Source organism: Narcine bancroftii, chromosome 7 (genome assembly GCF_036971445.1).
Source record: "Narcine bancroftii isolate sNarBan1 chromosome 7, sNarBan1.hap1, whole genome shotgun sequence".
NCBI classification, from domain to species: Eukaryota; Metazoa; Chordata; class Chondrichthyes; order Torpediniformes; family Narcinidae; genus Narcine; species Narcine bancroftii.
Window position 1 is genome coordinate 40,108,539 of NC_091475.1, and position 22,399 is coordinate 40,130,937.

At 46.4% G+C, this 22,399-nt stretch overlaps 1 protein-coding gene across 1 annotated transcript in view; it reads left to right on the plus strand.

The window, feature by feature from the left end:
• Positions 1 to 22,399, plus strand: part of LOC138738796 (protein FAM124A-like) — a 109,250-nt gene that overhangs the window by 75,189 nt on the left and 11,662 nt on the right. Inside the window, exons 2-3 of the mRNA XM_069889726.1 lie at positions 12,347 to 12,544; positions 16,937 to 16,968. Of these exons, the coding sequence (XP_069745827.1) occupies positions 12,378 to 12,544; positions 16,937 to 16,968 (199 nt within the window). The 5' untranslated portion in view covers positions 12,347 to 12,377. The remainder of the gene's footprint in view (positions 1 to 12,346; positions 12,545 to 16,936; positions 16,969 to 22,399) is intronic.

A 22,399-nucleotide genomic window follows, 5' to 3' on the forward strand; every position in this document is an offset into this window, starting at 1 on the left:
CACTCACTGTCCATCATACACACACTCACTCACCATCCCCCATACACACACTCACTCACCATCCCTCATACACACACTCACTCACCATCCCTCACACACACTCACTCACCATCCCTCACTCACCATCCCTCACACACGCACTCACCATCTCACACACACTCACTCACCATCTCTCACACACACTCACTCACCATCTCTCACACACACTCACTCACCATCTCTCACACACACTCACTCACCATTCCTCACACACACTCACCATCCCTCACACACACTCACCATCCCTCATACACACACTCACTCACCATCCCTCATACACACACTCACACACCATCCCTCATACACACTTACTTATACCCACACTCACCGTCCCTCACACACACTCACCATCCCTCTCACACTCACCATCCCTCACACACAATCACCATACCTCATACACACACTCACTCACCATCCCTCATACACACACTCACTCACCATCCCTCATACACACACTCACTCACCATCCCTCACACACACTCACTCACCATCCCTCACACACACTCACTCACCATCCCTCACACACACTCACTCACCATCCCTCACACACGCACTCACCATCTCACACACACTCACTCACCATCTCTCACACACACTCACTCACCATCTCTCTCACACACTCACTCACCATTCCTCACACACACGCACCATCCCTCACACACACTCACCATCCCTCATACACACACTCACTCACCATCCCTCATACACACACTCACTCACCATCCCTCATACACACACTCACTCACCATCCCTCACACACACTCACCATCACTCATACACACACACTCACCAACCCTCATACACACACTCACTCACCATCCCTCATACACACACTCACTCACCATCCTTCATACACACACTCACTCACCATCCCTCATACACACATTCACTCACCATCCCTCATACACACACTCACTCACCATCCCTCACACACACTCACTCACTGTCCCTCACACACACTCACTCACCATCCCTCACACACACTCACCATCCCTCATGCACACACTCACCATCCCTCACACACACACTCACCATCCCTCACACTCACTCACCATCCCTCACACACACACTCACCATCGCTCACACTCGCCATCCCTCACTTGCCATCCCTCACTCGCAATCCCTCACACTCACCATCCCTCACACTCGCCATCCCTCACACTCGCCATCCCTCACACACCATCCCTCACACTCGCCATCCCTCATACTCACCATCCTTCACACTCACCATCCCTCACACTCACCATCACTCACAATCACCATCCCTCACACTCACCATCCCTCACACTTACCATCCCTCACTCTCACCATCCCTCACACTCACATCCCTCACTCACCATCCCTCACACTCACTATCCCTCACACTCACCATCCCTCACACTCACCATCCCTCACACTCACCATCCCTCACACTCACCATCCCTCACACTCACCATCCCTCACACTCGCCATCCCTCACACTCGCCATCCCTCACACTCGCCATCCCTCACACTCGCCATCCCTCACACTCGCCATCCCTCACACTCGCCATCCCTCACACTCGCCATCTCTCACACACCATCATTCACACACCATCCCTCACACTCACCATCCTTCACACTCAAAATCCCTCACACTCTCCATCCTTCACACTCACCATCCCTCACACTCACCATCCCTCACACTCACCATCCCTCACACTCACACACACACCATCCCTCACACACACACTCACCATCCCTCACACACACACTCACCATCCCTCACACACACACACTCACCATCCCTCACACACACTTACTTATACCCACACTCACCATCCCTCATGCACACACTCACCATCCCTCACACACACACTCACCATCCCTCACACTCACTCACCATCCCTCACACACACACTCACCATCGCTCACACTCGCCATCCCTCACTTGCCATCCCTCACTCGCCATCCCTCACACTCGCCATCTCTCACACACCATCCTTCACACACCATCCCTCACACTCACCATCCTTCACACTCAAAATCCCTCACACTCTCCATCCTTCACACTCACCATCCCTCACACTCACCATCCCTCACACTCACCATCCCTCACACTCACACACACACCATCCCTCACACACACACTCACCATCCCTCACACACACACTCACCATCCCTCACACACACACACTCACCATCCCTCACACACACACTCACCATCCCTCACACACACTCACCATCCCTCATGCACACACTCACCATCCCTCACACACACACTCACCATCCCTCACACTCACTCACCATCCCTCACACACACACTCACTCACCATCCTTCATAAACACACTCACCATCCCTCACACACACCTTCCCTCACACACACACTCACTCACCATCCCTCATACACACTTACTTATACCCACACTCACCGTCCCTCACACACACTCACCATCCCTCTCACACTCACCATCCCTCACACATGCTTACCATCCCTCAAACACACTCACTCACCATCCCTCACACACAATCACCATACCTCATACACACTCACTCACCATCCCTCATACACACACTCACTCACCATCCCTCATACACACACTCACTCACCATCCCTCACACACACTCACTCACCATCCCTCACACACACTCACTCACCATACCACACACACACTCACTCACCATCCCTCACACACACACTCACCATCCCTCACACTCACCATCCCTCACACTCACCATCCCTCACACATGCTTACCATCCCTCAAACACACTCACTCACCATCCCTCACACACAATCACCATACCTCATACACACACTCACTCACTGTCCATCATACACACACTCACTCACCATCCCTCATACACACACTCACTCACCATCCCTCATACACTCACTCACTCACCATCCCTCACACACACTCACTCACCATCCCTCACACACACTCACTCACCACACACACTCACTCACCATCCCTCATACACACTTACTTATACCCACACTCACCGTCCCTCACACACTCACCATCCCTCTCACACTCACCATCCCTCACACATGCTTACCATCCCTCAAACACACTCACTCACCATACCTCATACACACACTCACTCACTGTCCATCATACACACACTCACTCACCATCCCTCATACACACACTCACTCACCATCCCTCATACACACACTCACTCACCATCCCTCACACACACTCACTCACCATCCCTCACACACACTCACTCACCATTCCTCACACACTCACCATCCCTCACACACACTCACCATCCCTCATACACACACTCACTCACCATCCCTCATACACACACTCACACACCATCCCTCATACACACTTACTTATACCCACACTCACCGTCCCTCACACACACTCACCATCCCTCTCACACTCACCATCCCTCACACACAATCACCATACCTCATACACACACTCACTCACCATCCCTCATACACACACTCACTCACCATCCCTCATACACACACTCACTCACCATCCCTCACACACACTCACTCACCATCCCTCATACACACACTCACTCACCATCCCTCACACACACTCACTCACCATCCCTCACACACGCACTCACCATCTCACACACACTCACTCACCATCTCTCACACACACTCACTCACCATCTCTCACACACACTCACTCACCATCTCTCTCACACACTCACTCACCATTCCTCACACACACGCACCATCCCTCACACACACTCACCATCCCTCATACACACACTCACTCACCATCCCTCATACACACACTCACTCACCATCCCTCATACACACACTCACTCACCATCCCTCATACACACACTCACTCACCATCCCTCACACACACTCACCATCACTCATACACACACACTCACCATCACTCATACACACACACTCACCATCCCTCATACACACACTCACTCACCATCCCTCATACACACACTCACTCACCATCCTTCATGCACACACTCACTCACCATCCCTCATACACACACTCACTCACCATCCCTCATACACACACTCACTCACCATCCCTCATGCACACACTCACCATCCCTCATGCACACACTCACCATCCCTCACACACACTCACCATCCCTCACACTCACTCACCATCCCTCACACACCCACTCACCATCGCTCACACTCGCCATCCCTCACTCGCCATCCCTCACACTCACCATCCCTCACACTCGCCATCCCTCACACTCGCCATCCCTCACACACCATCCCTCACACTCGCCATCCCTCATACTCACCATCCTTCACACTCACCATCCCTCACACTCACCATCACTCACAATCACCATCCCTCACACAAGCACTCACCATCTCTCACACACACTCACTCACCATCTCTCACACACACTCACTCACCATCTCTCTCACACACTCACTCACCATTCCTCACACACACTCACCATCCCTCACACACACTCACCATCCCTCATACACACACTCACTCACCATCCCTCATCCACACACTCACTCACCATCCCTCATACACACACTCACTCACCATCCCTCATACACACACTCACTCACCATCCCTCACACACACTCACCATCACTCATACACACACACTCACCATCCCTCATACACACACTCACTCACCATCCCTCATACACACACTCACTCACCATCCTTCATACACACACTCACTCACCATCCCTCATACACACACTCACGCACCATCCCTCATACACACACTCACTCACCATCCCTCACACACACTCACTCACGGTCCCTCACACACACTCACTCACCATCCCTCACACACACTCACCATCCCTCACGCACACACTCATCATCCCTCACACACACACTCACCATCCCTCACACTCACTCACCATCCCTCACACACACACTCACCATCGCTCACACTCGCCATCCCTCACTCGCCATCCCTCACACTCACCATCCCTCACACTCGCCATCCCTCACACTCGCCATCCCTCACACACCATCCCTCACACTCTCCATCCCTCATACTCACCATCCTTCACACTCACCATCCCTCACACTCACCATCCCTCACAATCACCATCCCTCACACTCACCATCTTCACACTTACCATCCCTCACTCTCACCATCCCTCACACTCACATCCCTCACTCACCATCCCTCACACTCACCATCCCTCACACTCACCATCCCTCACACTCACCATCCCTCACACTCACCATCCCTCACACTCACCATCCCTCACACTCACCATCCCTCACACTCACCATCCCTCACACTCGCCATCCCTCACACTCGCCATCCCTCACACTCGCCATCCCTCACACTCGCCATCCCTCACACTCGCCATCCCTCACACTCGCCATCCCTCACACTCGCCATCCCTCACACTCGCCATCCCTCACACTCGCCATCCCTCACACTCGCCATCTCTCACACACCATCCTTCACACACCATCCCTCACACTCACCATCCTTCACACTCAAAATCCCTCACACTCAAAATCCCTCACACTCTCCATCCTTCACACTCACCATCCCTCACACTCACCATCCCTCACACTCACCATCCCTCACACTCACATCCCACACACTCACATCCCTCACACTCACCATCCCTCACACTCACCATCCCTCACACTCACCATCCCTCACACTCACCATCCCTCACACTCACATCCCACACACTCACATCCCTCACACTCACCATCCCTCACACTCACCATCCCTCACACTCACCATCCCTCACACTCACCATCCCTCACACTCACCATCCCTCACACTCACCATCCCTCACGCACACACTCACTCACCATCCCTCATGCACACACTCACTCACCATCCCTCATACACACTCTCACCATCCCTCATACACACACTCACCACCCCTCACACACAATTACTTTTACACACACTCATCATCCTTCATACACACTCACCACCACTTACTTATACCCATACTCACCATCCCTCATACACACACACTCACCATCCCTCTCACACTCACCATCCCTCACACATGCTTTCTTTTACACACTCACCATCCCTCACACACACTCACTCACACTCACCATGCCTCACACACATCATCCCTCACACACACACACTCACCATCCCTCACACACTCACTTATACACACCCACTATCTCTCACACACTCACCATCCCTCACATATGCTCACTTATACACACCCTCTATCTCTCTCTCTCTCTCATACACACACACACACACACACACACACACACACACACACACACACACACACACACACACAAAGACTGAAGCCTTGTTTAATTTAGCTCTTTTTCAAAAAATAAACTTTATTCACAATAAAAGTTTATACAAAGCCAAACAATGCAAAGTGTTTTTGCACCTTTAGTGTCATATTCAAAAATACATTTCATTACTGTACACTGTAATGTCAATCTTCTAATTTGCTACATAGTACCATTGCCACTATTGTGGCCCCTTGTAGTTACTTCCCCCCTCCATTGTTTGAGGGACTTCCCCTTGTTTTCAGCCTCTCAACGCCAGTAGCATGATGACCCTAGAATGTGGTCCTTCCCCATAAAGCAATCTCAGATTGGCTGCACCAAGCCTCAGTGCATCCCTCACCACATACTCTTGCATCCTGAAAATATGAAGAGCAGAGATCAATTAGATGGCCAGAACTTTTTCCCAACATAGGGGAGTCTAAAGTTGAAGATGAGAGGAAAGAAATTTAAGAAGATCTGGGGGATAGGATTTCGCACAGACAGTGTGAATCTACTGTCATTGTTAGAACCTAACGATATATTTGCATTTATAGAGCAGGAATGTGCTGGTATGATTTTCCTGATGGACTTCTTAAGAGTTCCAAAAAGTGTAAAATCGCTAAAAAACTATTTTTCTCACAAGCTCACCACACACATGAAAAAACTTCAAAGGCTGCACCAAGTCCTTGTTGAACCAGAAACACTTCTGCAGCTCAGCAGAGTCTCGATCCCTTTATGTTGCTTGGAGTTATATTTGATCTTTGGATGTCTGGAGGTTGAAATAGTACTCATTTCAACACATTGAGATTGCAGCTTCAAGGTCAGAGGAAGCAGAAAATTAGCAAGACTTGACATCTGCACTGAAGTTTCTTCCTACTGTCAGTAGTTTTTTTTCCTTTGGCTTGGCTTCGCGGACGAAGATTTATGGAGGGGGTAAAAAGTCCACGTCAGCTGCAGGCTCGTTTGTGGCTGACAAGTCCGATGCAGGACAGGCAGACACGATTGCAGCGGTTGCAAGGGAAAATTGGTTGGTTGGGGTTGGGTGTTGGGTTTTTCCTCCTTTGCCTTTTGTCAGTGAGGTAGGCTCTGCGGTCTTCTTCAAAGGAGGTTGCTGCCCGCCAAACTGTGAGGCGCCAAGATGCACGGTTTGAGGCGTTATCAGCCCACTGGCGGTGGTCAATGTGGCAGGCACCAAGAGATTTCTTTAGGCAGTCCTTGTACCTTTTCTTTGGTGCACCTCTGTCACGGTGGCCAGTGGAGAGCTCGCCATATAACACGATCTTGGGAAGGCGATGGTCCTCCATTCTGGAGACGTGACCCATCCAGCGCAGCTGGATCTTCAGCAGCGTGGACTCGATGCTGTCGACCTCTGCCATCTCGAGTACTTCGACGTTAGGGGTGTAAGCGCTCCAATGGATGTTGAGGATGGAGCGGAGACAACGCTGGTGGAAGCGTTCTAGGAGCCGTAGGTGGTGCCGGTAGAGGACCCATGATTCGGAGCCGAACAGGAGTGTGGGTATGACAACGGCTCTGTATACGCTTATCTTTGTGAGGTTTTTCAGTTGGTTGTTTTTCCAGACTCTTTTGTGTAGTCTTCCAAAGGCGCTATTTGCCTTGGCGAGTCTGTTGTCTATCTCATTGTCGATCCTTGCATCTGATGAAATGGTGCAGCCGAGATAGGTAAACTGGTTGACCGTTTTGAGTTTTGTGTGCCCGATGGAGATGTGGGGGGGCTGGTAGTCATGGTGGGGAGCTGGCTGATGGAGGACCTCAGTTTTCTTCAGGCTGACTTCCAGGCCAAACATTTTGGCAGTTTCCGCAAAGCAGGACGTCAAGCGCTGAAGAGCTGGCTCTGAATGGGCAACTAAAGCGGCATCATCTGCAAAGAGTAGTTCACGGACAAGTTTCTCTTGTGTCTTGGTGTGAGCTTGCAGGCGCCTCAGATTGAAGAGACTGCCATCCGTGCGGTACCGGATGTAAACAGCGTCTTCATTGTTGGGGTCTTTCATGGCTTGGTTCAGCATCATGCTGAAGAAGATTGAAAAGAGGGTTGGTGCGAGAACACAGCCTTGCTTCACGCCATTGTTAATGGAGAAGGGTTCAGAGAGCTCATTGCTGTATCTGACCCGACCTTGTTGGTTTTCGTGCAGTTGGATAATCATGTTGAGGAACTTTGGGGGACATCCGATGCGCTCTAGTATTTGCCAAAGCCCTTTCCTGCTCACGGTGTCGAAGGCTTTGGTGAGGTCAACAAAGGTGATGTAGAGTCCTTTGTTTTGTTCTCTGCACTTTTCTTGGAGCTGTCTGAGGGCAAAGACCATGTCAGTGGTTCCTCTGTTTGCGCGAAAGCCGCACTGTGATTCTGGGAGAATATTCTCGGCGACACTAGGTATTATTCTATTTAGTAGAATCCTAGCGAAGATTTTGCCTGCAATGGAGAGCAACGTGATTCCCCTGTAGTTTGAGCAGTCTGATTTCTCGCCTTTGTTTTTGTACAGGGTGATGATGGTGGCATCACGAAGATCCTGAGGCAGTTTACCTTGGTCCCAACAAAGCTTGAAAAACTCATGCAGTTTTGCCGCCAGCCTTCCAGACTTCTGGGGGGATTCCATCCATACCTGCTGCTTTGCCACTTTTCAGTTGTTCGATTGCCAGAGAAGAAACAAGCCTTCCGTCGCGCATGCAGCCATCTTCAGCGCAAACTCCGGGAGATCCAAAATGAGTGGTGGACTAGCCTCGCCAAACGAACACAGCTCAGCGCGGACATTGGCGACTTTAGGGGTTTCTATGAGGCTCTAAAGGCTGTGTACGGCCCCTCACCCCAAGTCCAAAGCCCGCTGCGCAGCTCAGACGGCAAAGTCCTCCTCAGCGACAAGATCTCCATCCTCAACCGATGGTCAGAACACTTCCAATCTCTTTTCAGTGCCAACCGCTCAGTCCAAGATTCCGCCCTGCTCCAGCTCCCTCAACAGCCCCTAAGGCTAGAGCTGGATGAGGTTCCCACCCTGGATGAGACATATAAGGCAATCGAACAACTGAAAAGTGGCAAAGCAGCACTGTCAGTAGTGAGAGTACAGTAAAACCCCTGGTATCTGGCACTTATGGGAATTGGTAGATGCTGGATACGTTCATTTTACAGTTGCTTGAGAGTGAGTGATTGGCAAACTAATGGCAAGGTGTGCCAATTTTAAACTTGCATAACTTTACCTATTTATTTTCCACGATTCTTTTGCCAGTTGCTTGAGGATGCCAATTGCTTGAATTCTGGATAACTGGGCTTTTACTTATAATGGCAAGCAGGGAAATGGTCAACAAATCCTTGAAATGCTTTATCGTCACAGAAGATTAAACAATATGCCTTCCAAAAACATTGTGGAATTGAGAATCTGAAGAATATGAAGTCATACAGCATGGAAACAGGCCCTTTGGCCCACACCAGTTCTAACTGCCTGCATTGGACCCATATCCTTGAGTCTAATCCATCCATGTATCCATCCAAATGAAGGAACAAAATAAATTAAAATTAGTTAAAAATAGAAGCACTGAGAAATTAATGACATTGAGCCAAGAAATCCTGAGGGCTGAAAGAGGTGACCATGAAAATAAGGGATGCATTGATTATTGCTTAACTTATGGAATTGTTCCTGTAGGATGGAGGTGATTTTGTAAGCCTACTGTTTAAAAAAAGGGAGAGAGATAATAGGAAATCAAAACCACTTAGCCTAGCATAAGGAGCGGCGAAGCTCCCAGTCCATTCTGAAGGATGATATATAAAAAAAACACTTGGAAGCTGGGACGAGACAAACACAGACTTATGAAAGGGAAATCATGGTAGATAAACCCACTGGAGATTTTTTGAGGATGTAACTGATATAGATGTAGAAGTGCACTTGGATTTTCAGAAATTGATAAAGTTCTGCCCAAGAGGTTATTGTTTAATATTGAAGCATCTCAGTGCCAGGGTGATGTATTGGCATGGATTGAAAGCTCGTTGTCAGGCAGGAAACAGACAGCTGTAATAAGCGTGTCCTTTTTGGGGAGGCAGGCACCCCAGAAATCGGTGCTTGAACCCCAGCCCTTCACAATGATTTGGATGCAAGAATAGAATGCAATGTTTTAAAATCTGTTGCCAACACAGAATTGGGTGGGATTGTGAGCAGAGAGGTGGATGTAAAGAAGCTTCAAAGCAATAGAAAACAAAGTAGCTGATCGCTGATTTCTCTGTTATGTTGCAAACATAGGCCTTCCTTGGAGATGCACGTACATATTAGTTTGGATCATCATAATTTGCATCTTGGAGGTGTGTGTAAACCCACACATTGTCAGCACAAGAGAGACTCTCTTTGTTTCGAGGGCCTTGACTCTCCCCTAAAGGTCTCAAGGTTAATGCCGAGCAAGACAACTTTTTACTATAAAAGCTTTATTTACACCACTTTCAACATTAAACATTATCGCCCTTTTCCAGTTCTCAGGAGAGGCTGCAGCAAGCCTGTTGTCCCTCTCCAATGACACCTGAGACAGACATATCCTCGGAAGTAAGTGGGTGGGGAGTGTGAAAGAGTATATAGATATATGTAGTTGTGTTTTTGGGAGATGAATTGGGTTACGTGCAGGCGCTTTAGGGTGGATCTTATATGAAGTGCTGGACCTCTGCCCGTGCTAGACATGTCAGCTTCTCAGACCTTTTGCAAGAGCTTTGAAGAATGCTCAAGAAACTTCACTAATGGATTGTTGTTTACAAAAGGCAACAGATGAAAGAGCTTGTTTGAACTGCATATTGTCTGGAGGAGAGCTTGCTGTTGTGGTTTTGCAAGCAGAGAGAGTCAAACAGGATTTCTCTCAGAGAGAGAGAGAGTAACACACACACACACACACACACACACACACACACACACACACACACACACACACACACAGATCACTTGTATAGTGTGACAGCCACAAGAGGAGCTGGAACTGGAACAGGACTAGCTGGCAAGAAGCCCCATTTTGGAAAACGGCCTGGTCAAAACCCTTGTGGTTCATGCAAGAGGAGAGGACTGGTTGTTTAATGTTTCACTTGGAATAAGTGAAAGAAAAAGGAACTCTGTGGTGACCTGAAAGAAAGAGGTTATCATCTGGAAAACCCTGAAGGGGGAAGTTTTGTCAGCAAGACACTGGAGTGGCTGGTGGAAGTACATCAGTTCTGGATGTCCTTGAATAACAAATCTCTCTCTGAAAACTGACAAGAACCTTCCTGAGCAATAACCATTGACCTTATGAGCACCAAAGACTGAAGTTTATAAATGTTAAATTCTGTGCACAGTTTAAGACTAGCCTGCAACCAGTGAATATGATGGAGTAAGAAGTGAGATTGGACTGTGAACCAAAGAATTTTTCTGAACTTACACACATATTACACACCTGTGCTTAGAATTAGAAGGAGGTTAAATTAGGTTAAGTAAGTTAATAGTGATAAGCTGAAGTTTGATTCTGTTTTCAGGTTTAAAGATAATTAAAAGCAACTTTTGTTTAAGTAACAATTTGTCTCGGTGAATATCTATTGCTGCTGGGTTTTGGGGTCCTCTGGGCTCGTAACAGGAGGAAGTCGGGGCCCGCTCCGACCTGCTGCCTGATCCTGTGAATGGTCACATTTGGCCAGATGAGAGGCGTTGCCTCCCTCCACACCGGGTGCCCAAAGATCAGGGGCGCGGGCCTTTAATGCATCCTTTCGAACAGGAGCTAGAACCTCTCAAAGTGCTGGCGTCGCTCCGCAGACCGGTTCTCTGTCAGTTTGACGTGTTGCATTCACCGACCGTCACGCCCTCAGATGTAATTGAACCAAACCTGCTCTCTCCTGCCACCGCCGGGACCCACCGAACCTTTTACCATTCAACACCCCCCCCCCCCCACAAGAGCCCCCTGAATTAAACTGTAATCTGTGCGTGAGTCAATTCCAATTTCGTGGGAATCTAAACAGCTTTTGGGGATTTTCATCCAACTTCGCGGGGCGACAGAACGCGTTTCCCCATTTCCCAGCCGTCTTGTCCCGGTACGATCAGAAGGGCGATGTAGGGTCAGCCCAGATAGAGCAGGAACCGCGCCCACAGCTCACCCTCCTCTAAATCCCTCCCTCTCTCCGCCCAGGTGCAAGGAATGGGAAAGGGGTTTGTCTCAGATGTGCCTCCTGCACATTTCCAACAGACTCGCTTGTCTTGTCTCTCATCTCCTGGTCAAGTTAAACCGCGCCCCGGAGAGGCGGAGCCCCGACTTGAAGCAGTTGAGGAGAGAACGAGCGATGGAGAGGAGAGGTCTCAAAGAGGATTGGGGACCAGAAACCGGAGGGTAGGTTGCTTTGTGTGTTTTTTTTTGTCGGGCCGGGAAAAAATAAGTCGGTGAATGTGTGTGTATCTGTATTTGTGTTGGTCTATTACTAGTACTGAGTGTGAAATTGATTGTGTGAATTAAGTTTCCACCCGCGTGCGGTAAAGATAGAGGCAGAGTGGCCTTTGTACAAGTTCCAACTGGAGTCGAATTCCCCATTGAACAAAGCTATAGTGACAGGTCCGCGGGGGGGGGGTTATAGTTTAATCATCTTTCTTTTTATGTGTCAAATCGACCTCCAGCCTGGGGAAGCTGCAACAAGTTGGACAGGGGGAAGGAACTGCTGCTCTCTTTGACTGGCTGATGTAGTGTCTGTACAGGTATTAGCTGGACTGGAACGTGTCATGGGGTTAGGGCTGAGTTTCATGGTCATGTGAAAAATAGGATGTCCTGCAATGAAGTTGGGCATTAAGTTTCACATGAGAATGAGAGGCACAACTGTCTAAGTATAAGGCGACGTGCAAAAGCTCTCCAAGAATCTTTAAAATGTCAAGCAGAACATATCCTTGATATTTCGGACATCTGTGACCTTTGAGTTTGTACTTGAACTAGAAGTTCAATGTGCCGTAAGCCCAAAGGGTAGGGGGTTAAGGAGCATTTTAATGGAAGAGCACGGGATTTGGGGAGGAAATTCCAAAATGCAACACTTTGACAGCTTGTGGTTTGATTACCAGTGGTGATACAAGGAATCATCCCAAAATTTAAGAGGCTAGAATTGAAGGAACACCTATATTGTGATGGTTGGGGGATATTACAGAAAGGAGACGACGGATGACTGGGACAGTTCAGGTCCCACCAGAAAGATGAAGGGCCAATGGGATAATTTTAGGTTAGGATGGACATTATTCAAATAGAACAAGCTTTATTGCCATGAAAAACACAGCATCAACTGCTGTATGTGATCTTCAACTTCTCAAAAGTTATTTACTCCATCAACTAAGAAGTATTGAGAATGGGAAACAATGAAGAAACGGGCTAGCTGAAGTTGTTAAATTCAGTGTTCATTCCAGAGAGTCGTGAAGAGCCCAGATAGAAGATCTACTTTATTTTGGGACTCACTTTAACTACGGAGGAAGCCATTGACAAGCAGGTTGGAATGGGAGATTGATTGAGAAATAAACTGGAGACATAAAACTGGAATCTGGAGCAAAACATAAACTGCTGTGGGAGCTCTGTGGTTCAGGCAACATCTGTGGAGTGAAATGGAGAGTGGGTGTTTCAGATCTGAAACCCAAAACGTCAACTTTCTTCTTCCCTCTACAAATGCTGCCTGACCTGATGAGTCCTACCAGCAGTTTGATTTTGAGAATTAAAGTGGATGCAACAGGTGGCTCAAGTTCACTTCTCTGGATGAAACATGGGTGATATGCAAAGCAATTAAGCATTACCTAGAATCACTGCTTCACCCAGAATGATTGTTCGGATCCATGGATGGTAGGAAAGGAAGATGTGTTGCCTGAAGGGGTTCTATGGGGCAGGGAATGGTGGGAAGGAACAGAAAAGCAGACCAGCGAGTCATGATGTGACTGATGCCTGAAAGTAGTGGAGCTGGTGCAGAATGACATTGGCAGAAAAATGGATAAAGCATTTTATTTTGGTCCTGGGTGTAAGGCGATGGATGAACCTGTCATTGTCTAAGATCAACAATATTCCAATCAAATTACAGCCAGAAGGTGGTTATCATGCAAATGCCTCTTGTGTGGAGCTAAAGTACAACCTTGAGTTTCCATAAGTATGTGTGTACACTCTTGAGTATGGAAGTCATGAGATGGTTTTATTGAGGTATGTTGTGTGGTCAGCTAGCTACACTGCAAATATTTAATTGTCGCCTGACTCATCAGCAAGTAAAGCAAAATTCCAAAACTAGATTAGAGCATTTAGTGTATGTGAAAGCCATTTTCCCCACATGATGGAGAGCTGAAACTGTCCCACGAGCCAGCTCAATTGGAGTTTTCAACAATTAGGAAAGTTCATTGATAAGGATCACAGTCATTGGGAGATACAGCACAAAAACACACTCTTCAGACCATCCTCCATTCCAAGCATCAACCATCCAGTTATCCTAATCTTACCCTAACCCATTATTTTCCCCCCAAATTCCCATTAATCCCCCCCCCCCTCCAGATTCAGCCTACATACTGGGAGCAGTTCGCAATGGCAAATTAAGGAACCAATCAGCTCATTTTTGGAATGTGGGAGGAAACCGGAGCACCCAGAGGAAGCTCACTGGCGGGAGGGAGAACATGTAAACTCCACACAGGCGTCGGCACCTGGGATTGCTGAAGTTGGAAGGCAGTAGCACTGGTAGCTGTACACTGTGCCACCCACAAATCACTGGTCTCATTGAACAGTAAAAATGTGGTTCAATACAGAATTACAATAAACTTTTATGGGAATAGAGGAACAGGGGTATAATTTTGTGGAATCTCAATGAGCAGATGTTCAAACATGCCCATCCTTTTGTGGTATATATTTTAAAAAATGTGGGAAGAAAATACATATTAAAAAATGAAAATGGCACATAAAGAGAGTATTATGGGAATTCCTGGACTACTAGAAGGGAAAATGAAAAAGAGTTCAAGGCGGTTTAACAGTTCGCTATAGAGACTGTGAATCTTTTGAGTGTTTACCAAAGTTAGAACAGTTCGATTGGGAACATTTATTGGCCAAATTGACATTTTCATGGTGCTCAGTGGTTGTCATGGAGAAGTGAAAGGAAACCTCTTCCCACTGGTGAGTGAGTTAAAACCCAGAGGTCATAGTTTTAAAGTCAGTGGCAAAGAAAACTAGTGAGGGATGAAAGGAATTATTTTCACTCAGTTGCTGTGGGCCAGCATATTCCATGCTGACAAACTGCTGGAGCAGCATTCAGTAATAACATCAAGGATTGGATAAAACTTTGAGGATGGGAAACTTGCAGGTAGATGAAAATTTGTGTCTCAGTATGGGTATAATGGGCCAATAGGACCTCTTTTGCTGCACTTAAATTTAAATTTATTTACAACATCCTTTTTTAGGATTCAGTGCAGAGAATTTAAAGTCCTGAAAACACCAGCTCTTTCTCCTGATGTTCCAATGGAGCTTTCCCAGTGTCAACCAATAGGCATTACTCTTTGGCTAAGGATCAGAGAAGAAAGGTCAAGGAACCTTAGCACATCTCATTTTATATCTGCCTTGAACTATGAGACCTGTTCTGTGCTAAGGTTGAGTAGATTTGTCTTGTCACTTGACCTACACTGCTGGACATGGTTACAACTGATTTAACCTGGTGGGAGCTACAAGCCATTTTTTAAAATAATATTTATTTAATTTACCTGTAAGGATATTTAAATACTGCCTCAACATTTTCCCCACCCCTCTGCCCGCAACTAAATGTTTGCAAGGGCATAATATTAACTCTGATTTTTTTTAAATGATTCCATACATAAAATGCAGAACATAATGTTGTCTATAATTAGTTCATATCAATTATAATTTTATTTAAAATATTGATACTTCAAATTAACTTCAATTGTTTGAAAGTCTACATCCTTTCTAAATCTGTAACTTCCGCTCCCCCACCAACCTCCTGAGTGTTCCTAATTATCTCCTCTCCTCGCAAGTGACATGCCATCAGCTATCTTGGCCTCATATTTAAAATGTACACTTTAAACTTCCTTGTTCCTAATTCTTTCCTCCTCCTCCAAATCATTCCCTATAAACTATATTTTCAGTCAAGCTTCTGGATCTCTATTACCTGTTGATGAAGTTGTCAGTTTAGTGTAGGTTGCTGTCAGTATGTTGAAAAAAGATGGAAATCACAAACCAAATTGATGCAAAAATGTGTAAATCAATTTTAAATCACACCAGACGTTTCTGTTTCCGGTGTGCTTGGAGTGGGTTGTGAACTGACTGTATAAGATAGACCCAAAGATATACTTTCAATAATAGGTTGTTGCTTTTATTTCAGGGAAACTTGCAAGTTTGACAATTTTTGAGACCACCTTCTGCCTTCAGCAATGTTTTCACTGCTGGAACCTCCTGATCTCACTCCATTAGCAAGAAAAGCTTAAAATCCTCAGAAAGATTGCTTGAAAGAGATACACCGATCATTTTGTACAATTTGAGGCCATGTACACAAGAGTAGGAACTACTTTAAAGCTTCTATCCAAACCTGGCAGTTTACATCAACTAACCTTCCATATTCCTTTTGAATGACCCTGTATTAATTCCATGCTCCTGAATGTAAATTCAGTAAGTTAAATAACTCATCAGAAAGGGAGCTTACTCCTTCAATTCTGGGCTCAATGGTACCAGTTACCTACAGCTTTGTGATGACTGAGTGGACTAAAAATATCACTGTTTCTATTTCAGATCAGACTTCAGCTGCAAGTTATCAACAAACAGTGAGTACTAAGGATGTGACAATAGATCTTTTTTTCCTCTTGTTGCATGTATTATAGTATAAAGGGAACATTGGGCCTAGCTGCACGAATCTAATCATACATGGTTGAAAAGGGTGCCAACAAATATGTAACATTTACTGTAACCTGTGGAACATCACTTAGTGATTTATTTTGTTATCATTCAATAGCTTTCCAGTTTAAAAATTGTCCTTCTATAGCATGGGGTATATATAAACATAGGATATTTGTGAAATACAGTAAATGTCTTTTGCACAGTTTCAGGTCATTCCAAAGTGCAGGAAGAGCAATGAAGTAATTTTATATTGTGGCAGGCAATCTTTTACCATCCGTGGGCTCAGTGGTTGAACAGCGGGCTGCACTGATGCTACCATAAATGAAAGCTGGAAATGCAACAAAAATCATGAGTTAGTCATTAAAATGACTCAATTAAAAAAAACCATAAGTCAAAAAGAAGAATTTTTATGTATATACATACATATTGTATATGTATCATGTCTAAATGTATGTTTGCATGTTTCTGCACTAAGGATTGGAGAATGTCTGAAGAGAATGTGCAAAATTGTGACCCTCTCTACCAGGCACACGGCATCTTTCAGCTGGCTCCCATCAAGAGATACAGGAGTATCTGAGCCAGCACCACTAGGCTGAGGAACAGTTTGTCCCACAGACAGTGAGGATGCTGATTGACCAAAGGAACTGCTCACACTGTCCATCCAAGACTCTCACATTTATGAAACAATATTGATTTATTTGTATATTTGAACACTGCATAAGTATTGCTTGTCTGTATGTGTTATGTCTGGTTGTGGTCTGTATCTGTGTGTTTTACACTGAGGACTGGAGAACATTGTTTCATCGGCTTGTACATGTGCAATCAGATGGCATTAAACTTGACAGGGCTTTAGGCGGAGCCTCTCCATTCTTCTCCCAGCATGTTATCTCAAACCTTTCAGTTAAGGTAGACACCAGGGAGAACAACTGACTCCTCTCCTGATTGGAAGTGTTGGGGCTTTCATGATCTTAAAGAGAGAGCGGGAAAGGACTGCAGGATATGTTCATGCAATATCATCCGATTGTACAAGTACAACTTGGTGAAACAGCATTCTCCAATCCTTGGTGCAGAAACATGCAAACATACATCTAGACATAATACATATGCAATATGTATGTATATACATAAAAATAGATCAATATTGTTTAAATAGTAGCATCTCAGAGGGTTTGTATGAACAATTCATTCAGTTGATCAGTACTCTCATTGCCTGTGGGAAGAAGCTGCTTCTCAGCCTGGTGGTTCTGGCTCTGATACTGTTGTATTTCTTTCCTGATGGAAGTAGCAGAAAGATGCTGTGTGAGGAATGGTAGGGGTCTTCAACAACTTTGTGACCCGTCTTCAAACAAAGATCCTGGTGGTTGTGGTGGGGGGGGAAAGGAAGACCCCAGTGATCCTCTCTGCCACTTTTGCCTGGATTGACCTCCGATCCAATACTCCACAGTACTGGACCACACTGATGCAGCTGGCCAGGATGATCTCGATAGAGCCCCTGTAGAAAGTTGTCAGGATGGTAATTGGTACCTTGCCTGCCTCAATCTTCTCAGGAAGTACAGTTTCTGTTGTGCCTTTATGACAAGTGAAAAGATGTTGTGTAACCAGGATAGATCACTACTTAAGTGGACTCTGAGGAACTTGGTGCTCTCCACTACTGAACTATTAATGTGTAGTGGCTGGTTGTCGTCCCTGGTCCTTGAAAAGGCTACAATCATCTCCTTTGTCTTGTCTAAGTTAAGACTCTCACACCATATCATGAGATTTTCCACCTTTTCTGTGTAATGTGACTCAGTTATTGGTGATGAGGCCAACGACTGTGGTGTCATCTGCAAACTTGATGACTGTTGGAGCTGGATCTGGCGGTGCAGTCATGGGTCAATAGCGTGAACAGGAGTGGGCTAAACACACAGGAAAAGGTCAGGTAACCAATTCCAGTATTTATGACTAAATGAAGATCAGATTTTAAAAATCTGCAGATGCTGGAAATCTGAAATATAAACAGAAAGTTCTAGACAAACTCTCTGGGTCAGGCAGTGGCTGTGGAAAAAGAAGCAGTTTACATTACAGACCTGAATCACATTTTCTTCGGTTTGATGAGAAATTTAACAAATAATGCATGAAATAAAACATTATTACATAATCCCAACAAATATGGAAGCTCTGAGGTTAGTTTTATTAATTGCCCTGTTCTTTCTTCACCTACATTGGCATTTAGTTTATCAGTGGCTTGACAGTAAAAATTTTCATGCATATACCTAACCCTCAATGGCAACCCTCCTCCCCGTCTTAATCACTGGCCCATGCCCCTTTGTGACCTATGTCACCATGACCTCCGTACCACTGCTCCCAGCCCCACAGTCCTCTGAACCACTAGCCCATGGACTTCTACAACCTTGACAGTCCCAATTCCCTTCGCCTCACCAGTCATGGTTGAGCTTTTGATCATCTCTAAATTTTGGAATTTCCGACATGTCTCTGCCTTGCTCCTATTAGAATTCATGCTGGTTGCCATCTCTGCCTTACCTCCATGCCAATCTTGATTTCCTTGACAAGTTCTACTAAATTAAAGGTGCCAAATATGCAAAGGTTACCCTAGCTTGAAGCCCACCTGAAATTCAAAACACAGCTACTGGAGAAACTCAGCCAGTTTCGCAGCGTCCATAGGAGGTAAAGATATTTTGCCAACGTTTCGGGCCTGAGCCCTTCCTTGAAGTATGAAGGATAAAAAGACAGGCGTCTCTGTTAAGGGCTGGGAGGGGCAAAAAAGGGGAAGAATGGGAGGGGGAGTGGTACAAAAGGTGTTAATTGGTTATGAGAGGGCAGGAGAGAGGAAAAGTGAGAATTGATTTTGACTTTGCAAAAGGAGACCAGAGGAAAAGCTTGAGAAAAGAGGACATGAGGAAAGATGGGGGGTGGGGGGGGTCCCTAACGGAAAGCGGAAAACTCAATGTTAATTTCATACATTTGGAAGGTGCCCAGATGGAAGGTGTTGTTCCTCCAATTTGTGGGTGGTCTCAGTCAGGCAGTGCATGAGACCATAGACAGACATGTCGGCAAAGGAATGGGGTGGGGAATTGAAATGGGTTACACATTGCACATGCCCTCCATTTCTTCATCTTCCAGTTCCCTGAGCTCAACTGCTTCATCTTTACCATGGACATCCAATCACTATACATGCCCTTCATTTCTTTCTTGATATCAGACCCAATCAGTCCCCCTCCACCACCACCACTTTCCTCCAGCTGGCAGAACTTGTTCTCACCCTCAATAACTTCTCCTTTGTCTCATCCCACTTTCTCTGTCAAAGGGGTAGCCATGGGTACCCGCATGGGGCCCCAGCTGTGCCTTCCTTTTTATTGGCTACATGGAGCCTCAGCCTCAGCATGCTTTAAGCCTACACATGCATGGCCCCTCAACTCTTCCTCCACTACATCTACAACTACTTTGATGCTGCCTCATGCACCCATGATGAGCTCATCGACTTTATCCACTTTGCTGCCAATTTCCACCCCGACCTCACACTCACTTGATCTATCCCTAGCAACATTCTCCTCAATCTCCTCAATCTCTCTGACTAGATCTTGGGAGACAAGCTCTCAACAGACATAGAACCATAGAACATTACAGCAAAGAAACAGGCCCTTTGGCCCTTCTAGTCTGTGCCAAAACATCTTTCTGACTAATTCCACTGACCTGTACCCAGTCTATAGCCCTCCATACCCCTCGCATCCATATACTTGTCCAAACTCCTCTTAAATATTAAAATTGAGCCCGTTTTCAGTACTTCAGCTGGCAGCTCGTTCCACACTCCCATCACTCTCTCTGTAAAGAAGTTCTTCCTAAACTTTTCCCCTTTCACCCTTAACCCATGTCCTTTGGTTTGTATCCTACCTACCCTCAGTGGAAAAAGCCTACCTACAGTTACTCTGTCTACACCCCTCATAATTTTAAATACTTCTATCAAATCACCCCTTAATCTTCTATGCTCCTAACCTGTTGAACCTTTCCCTGTAACTCAGTTCCTGAAATCCAGGCAACATCCTAGTAAATTTCTCTGCACTCTTTCACTCCTACTGATATCATCTTCTACAAATCCTCCAACTCCAACAACTACCTCAACTACACACCCTGTCCCCTGTAAAGATTCCATTTCTTTCTCTCAATTTCTCTGTCTCCGTTGCATCTGCTCCCAGAATGAGTTCTTCAATGCCAGATCATTAACGATGTCCTCCTCCTTCAAATGTGTTTTCCCCTCCACCACCATCAGCTCATCCCTCAGCCACAGATCCTCCATTACCCACAAATCAGCCCATGCCTCCTCTGCCCCATGCGCAACAAAGACACGATTCCCCTTGTCCTCACCTGCCACCCCACCAGCCTCTGCATCCAACATATCATCATCTGCCATTTCCATCACCCACTATGTCACCCCACATTGGACACATATTCCCCTCTCTACCTTCCGAAAGGACTGGTCCCTCTGTGACTCCCTTCCCACCAATTGCCCCATGGAACCTGCCTGTGTGCTTGCAGGAGATGCTGCACGCACCCACACCTCCTCCCCCTCTGCCATTTGGGCCCCTAAACAGTCCTTCCAAGTGAAGCAACATTTCACTTGTGAGCCTGCAGGGGTCATCTATTGCATTTGGTGCTCCTTTTGTAGTCTCCTCTACATCGGAGAGACTGGACGCAGACTGGGAGATCGCTTCAATGAGCACCTCAACATCAATAATGTAGATCTCCCAGTGGCCACCCACATCAATTCCCAGCCTCATTCCCTTGCTGACATGTCTGTCCATGGTCTCCTGTGTTGTCAGACTGAGACCATCTGCAAAATTGGAGGAACAACACCTTGTATTCCATCTGGCACTCTCCAACTGGATGGCATTAATATCAACCTCTCCAGTTTCTGTTAGAACCTCTCCCAACCCTGCCTCATATTTCCCACATCTCCATTCTTCTTGCTCTCTCTCCCCTTTTCCTTCTGTCTCCTTTCACATAGCCAAAATCCATGTTTTCCTTTCCTCTCCTGTCCTCTCATTATATCCAATTAACACCTTTTACCTGTTGGTCTGCACTCCTCCCCTCTCCCATTCTTCCCTTTATTTCCCCAGCCTTTAAAACAGATGCCTCTGTTTGGCTCATACCTTGAGGAAGGGTGAAGGCCCAAAACATATCTTTACCACCTTTAGATGCTGCGAGACCGGTTGAGTTGCTCCAGCATTTCTGTGCTTTGACTACAATCACGGCATTTGTAAACTTCATGTTTCACTCCACCTGCCCAGAATTACCCCCAAGTCAGATAGCTTTGTTACTGGAAAGCTTAGATCCTATTTGTTCAAGACCCCTGTCTGAAGCAGG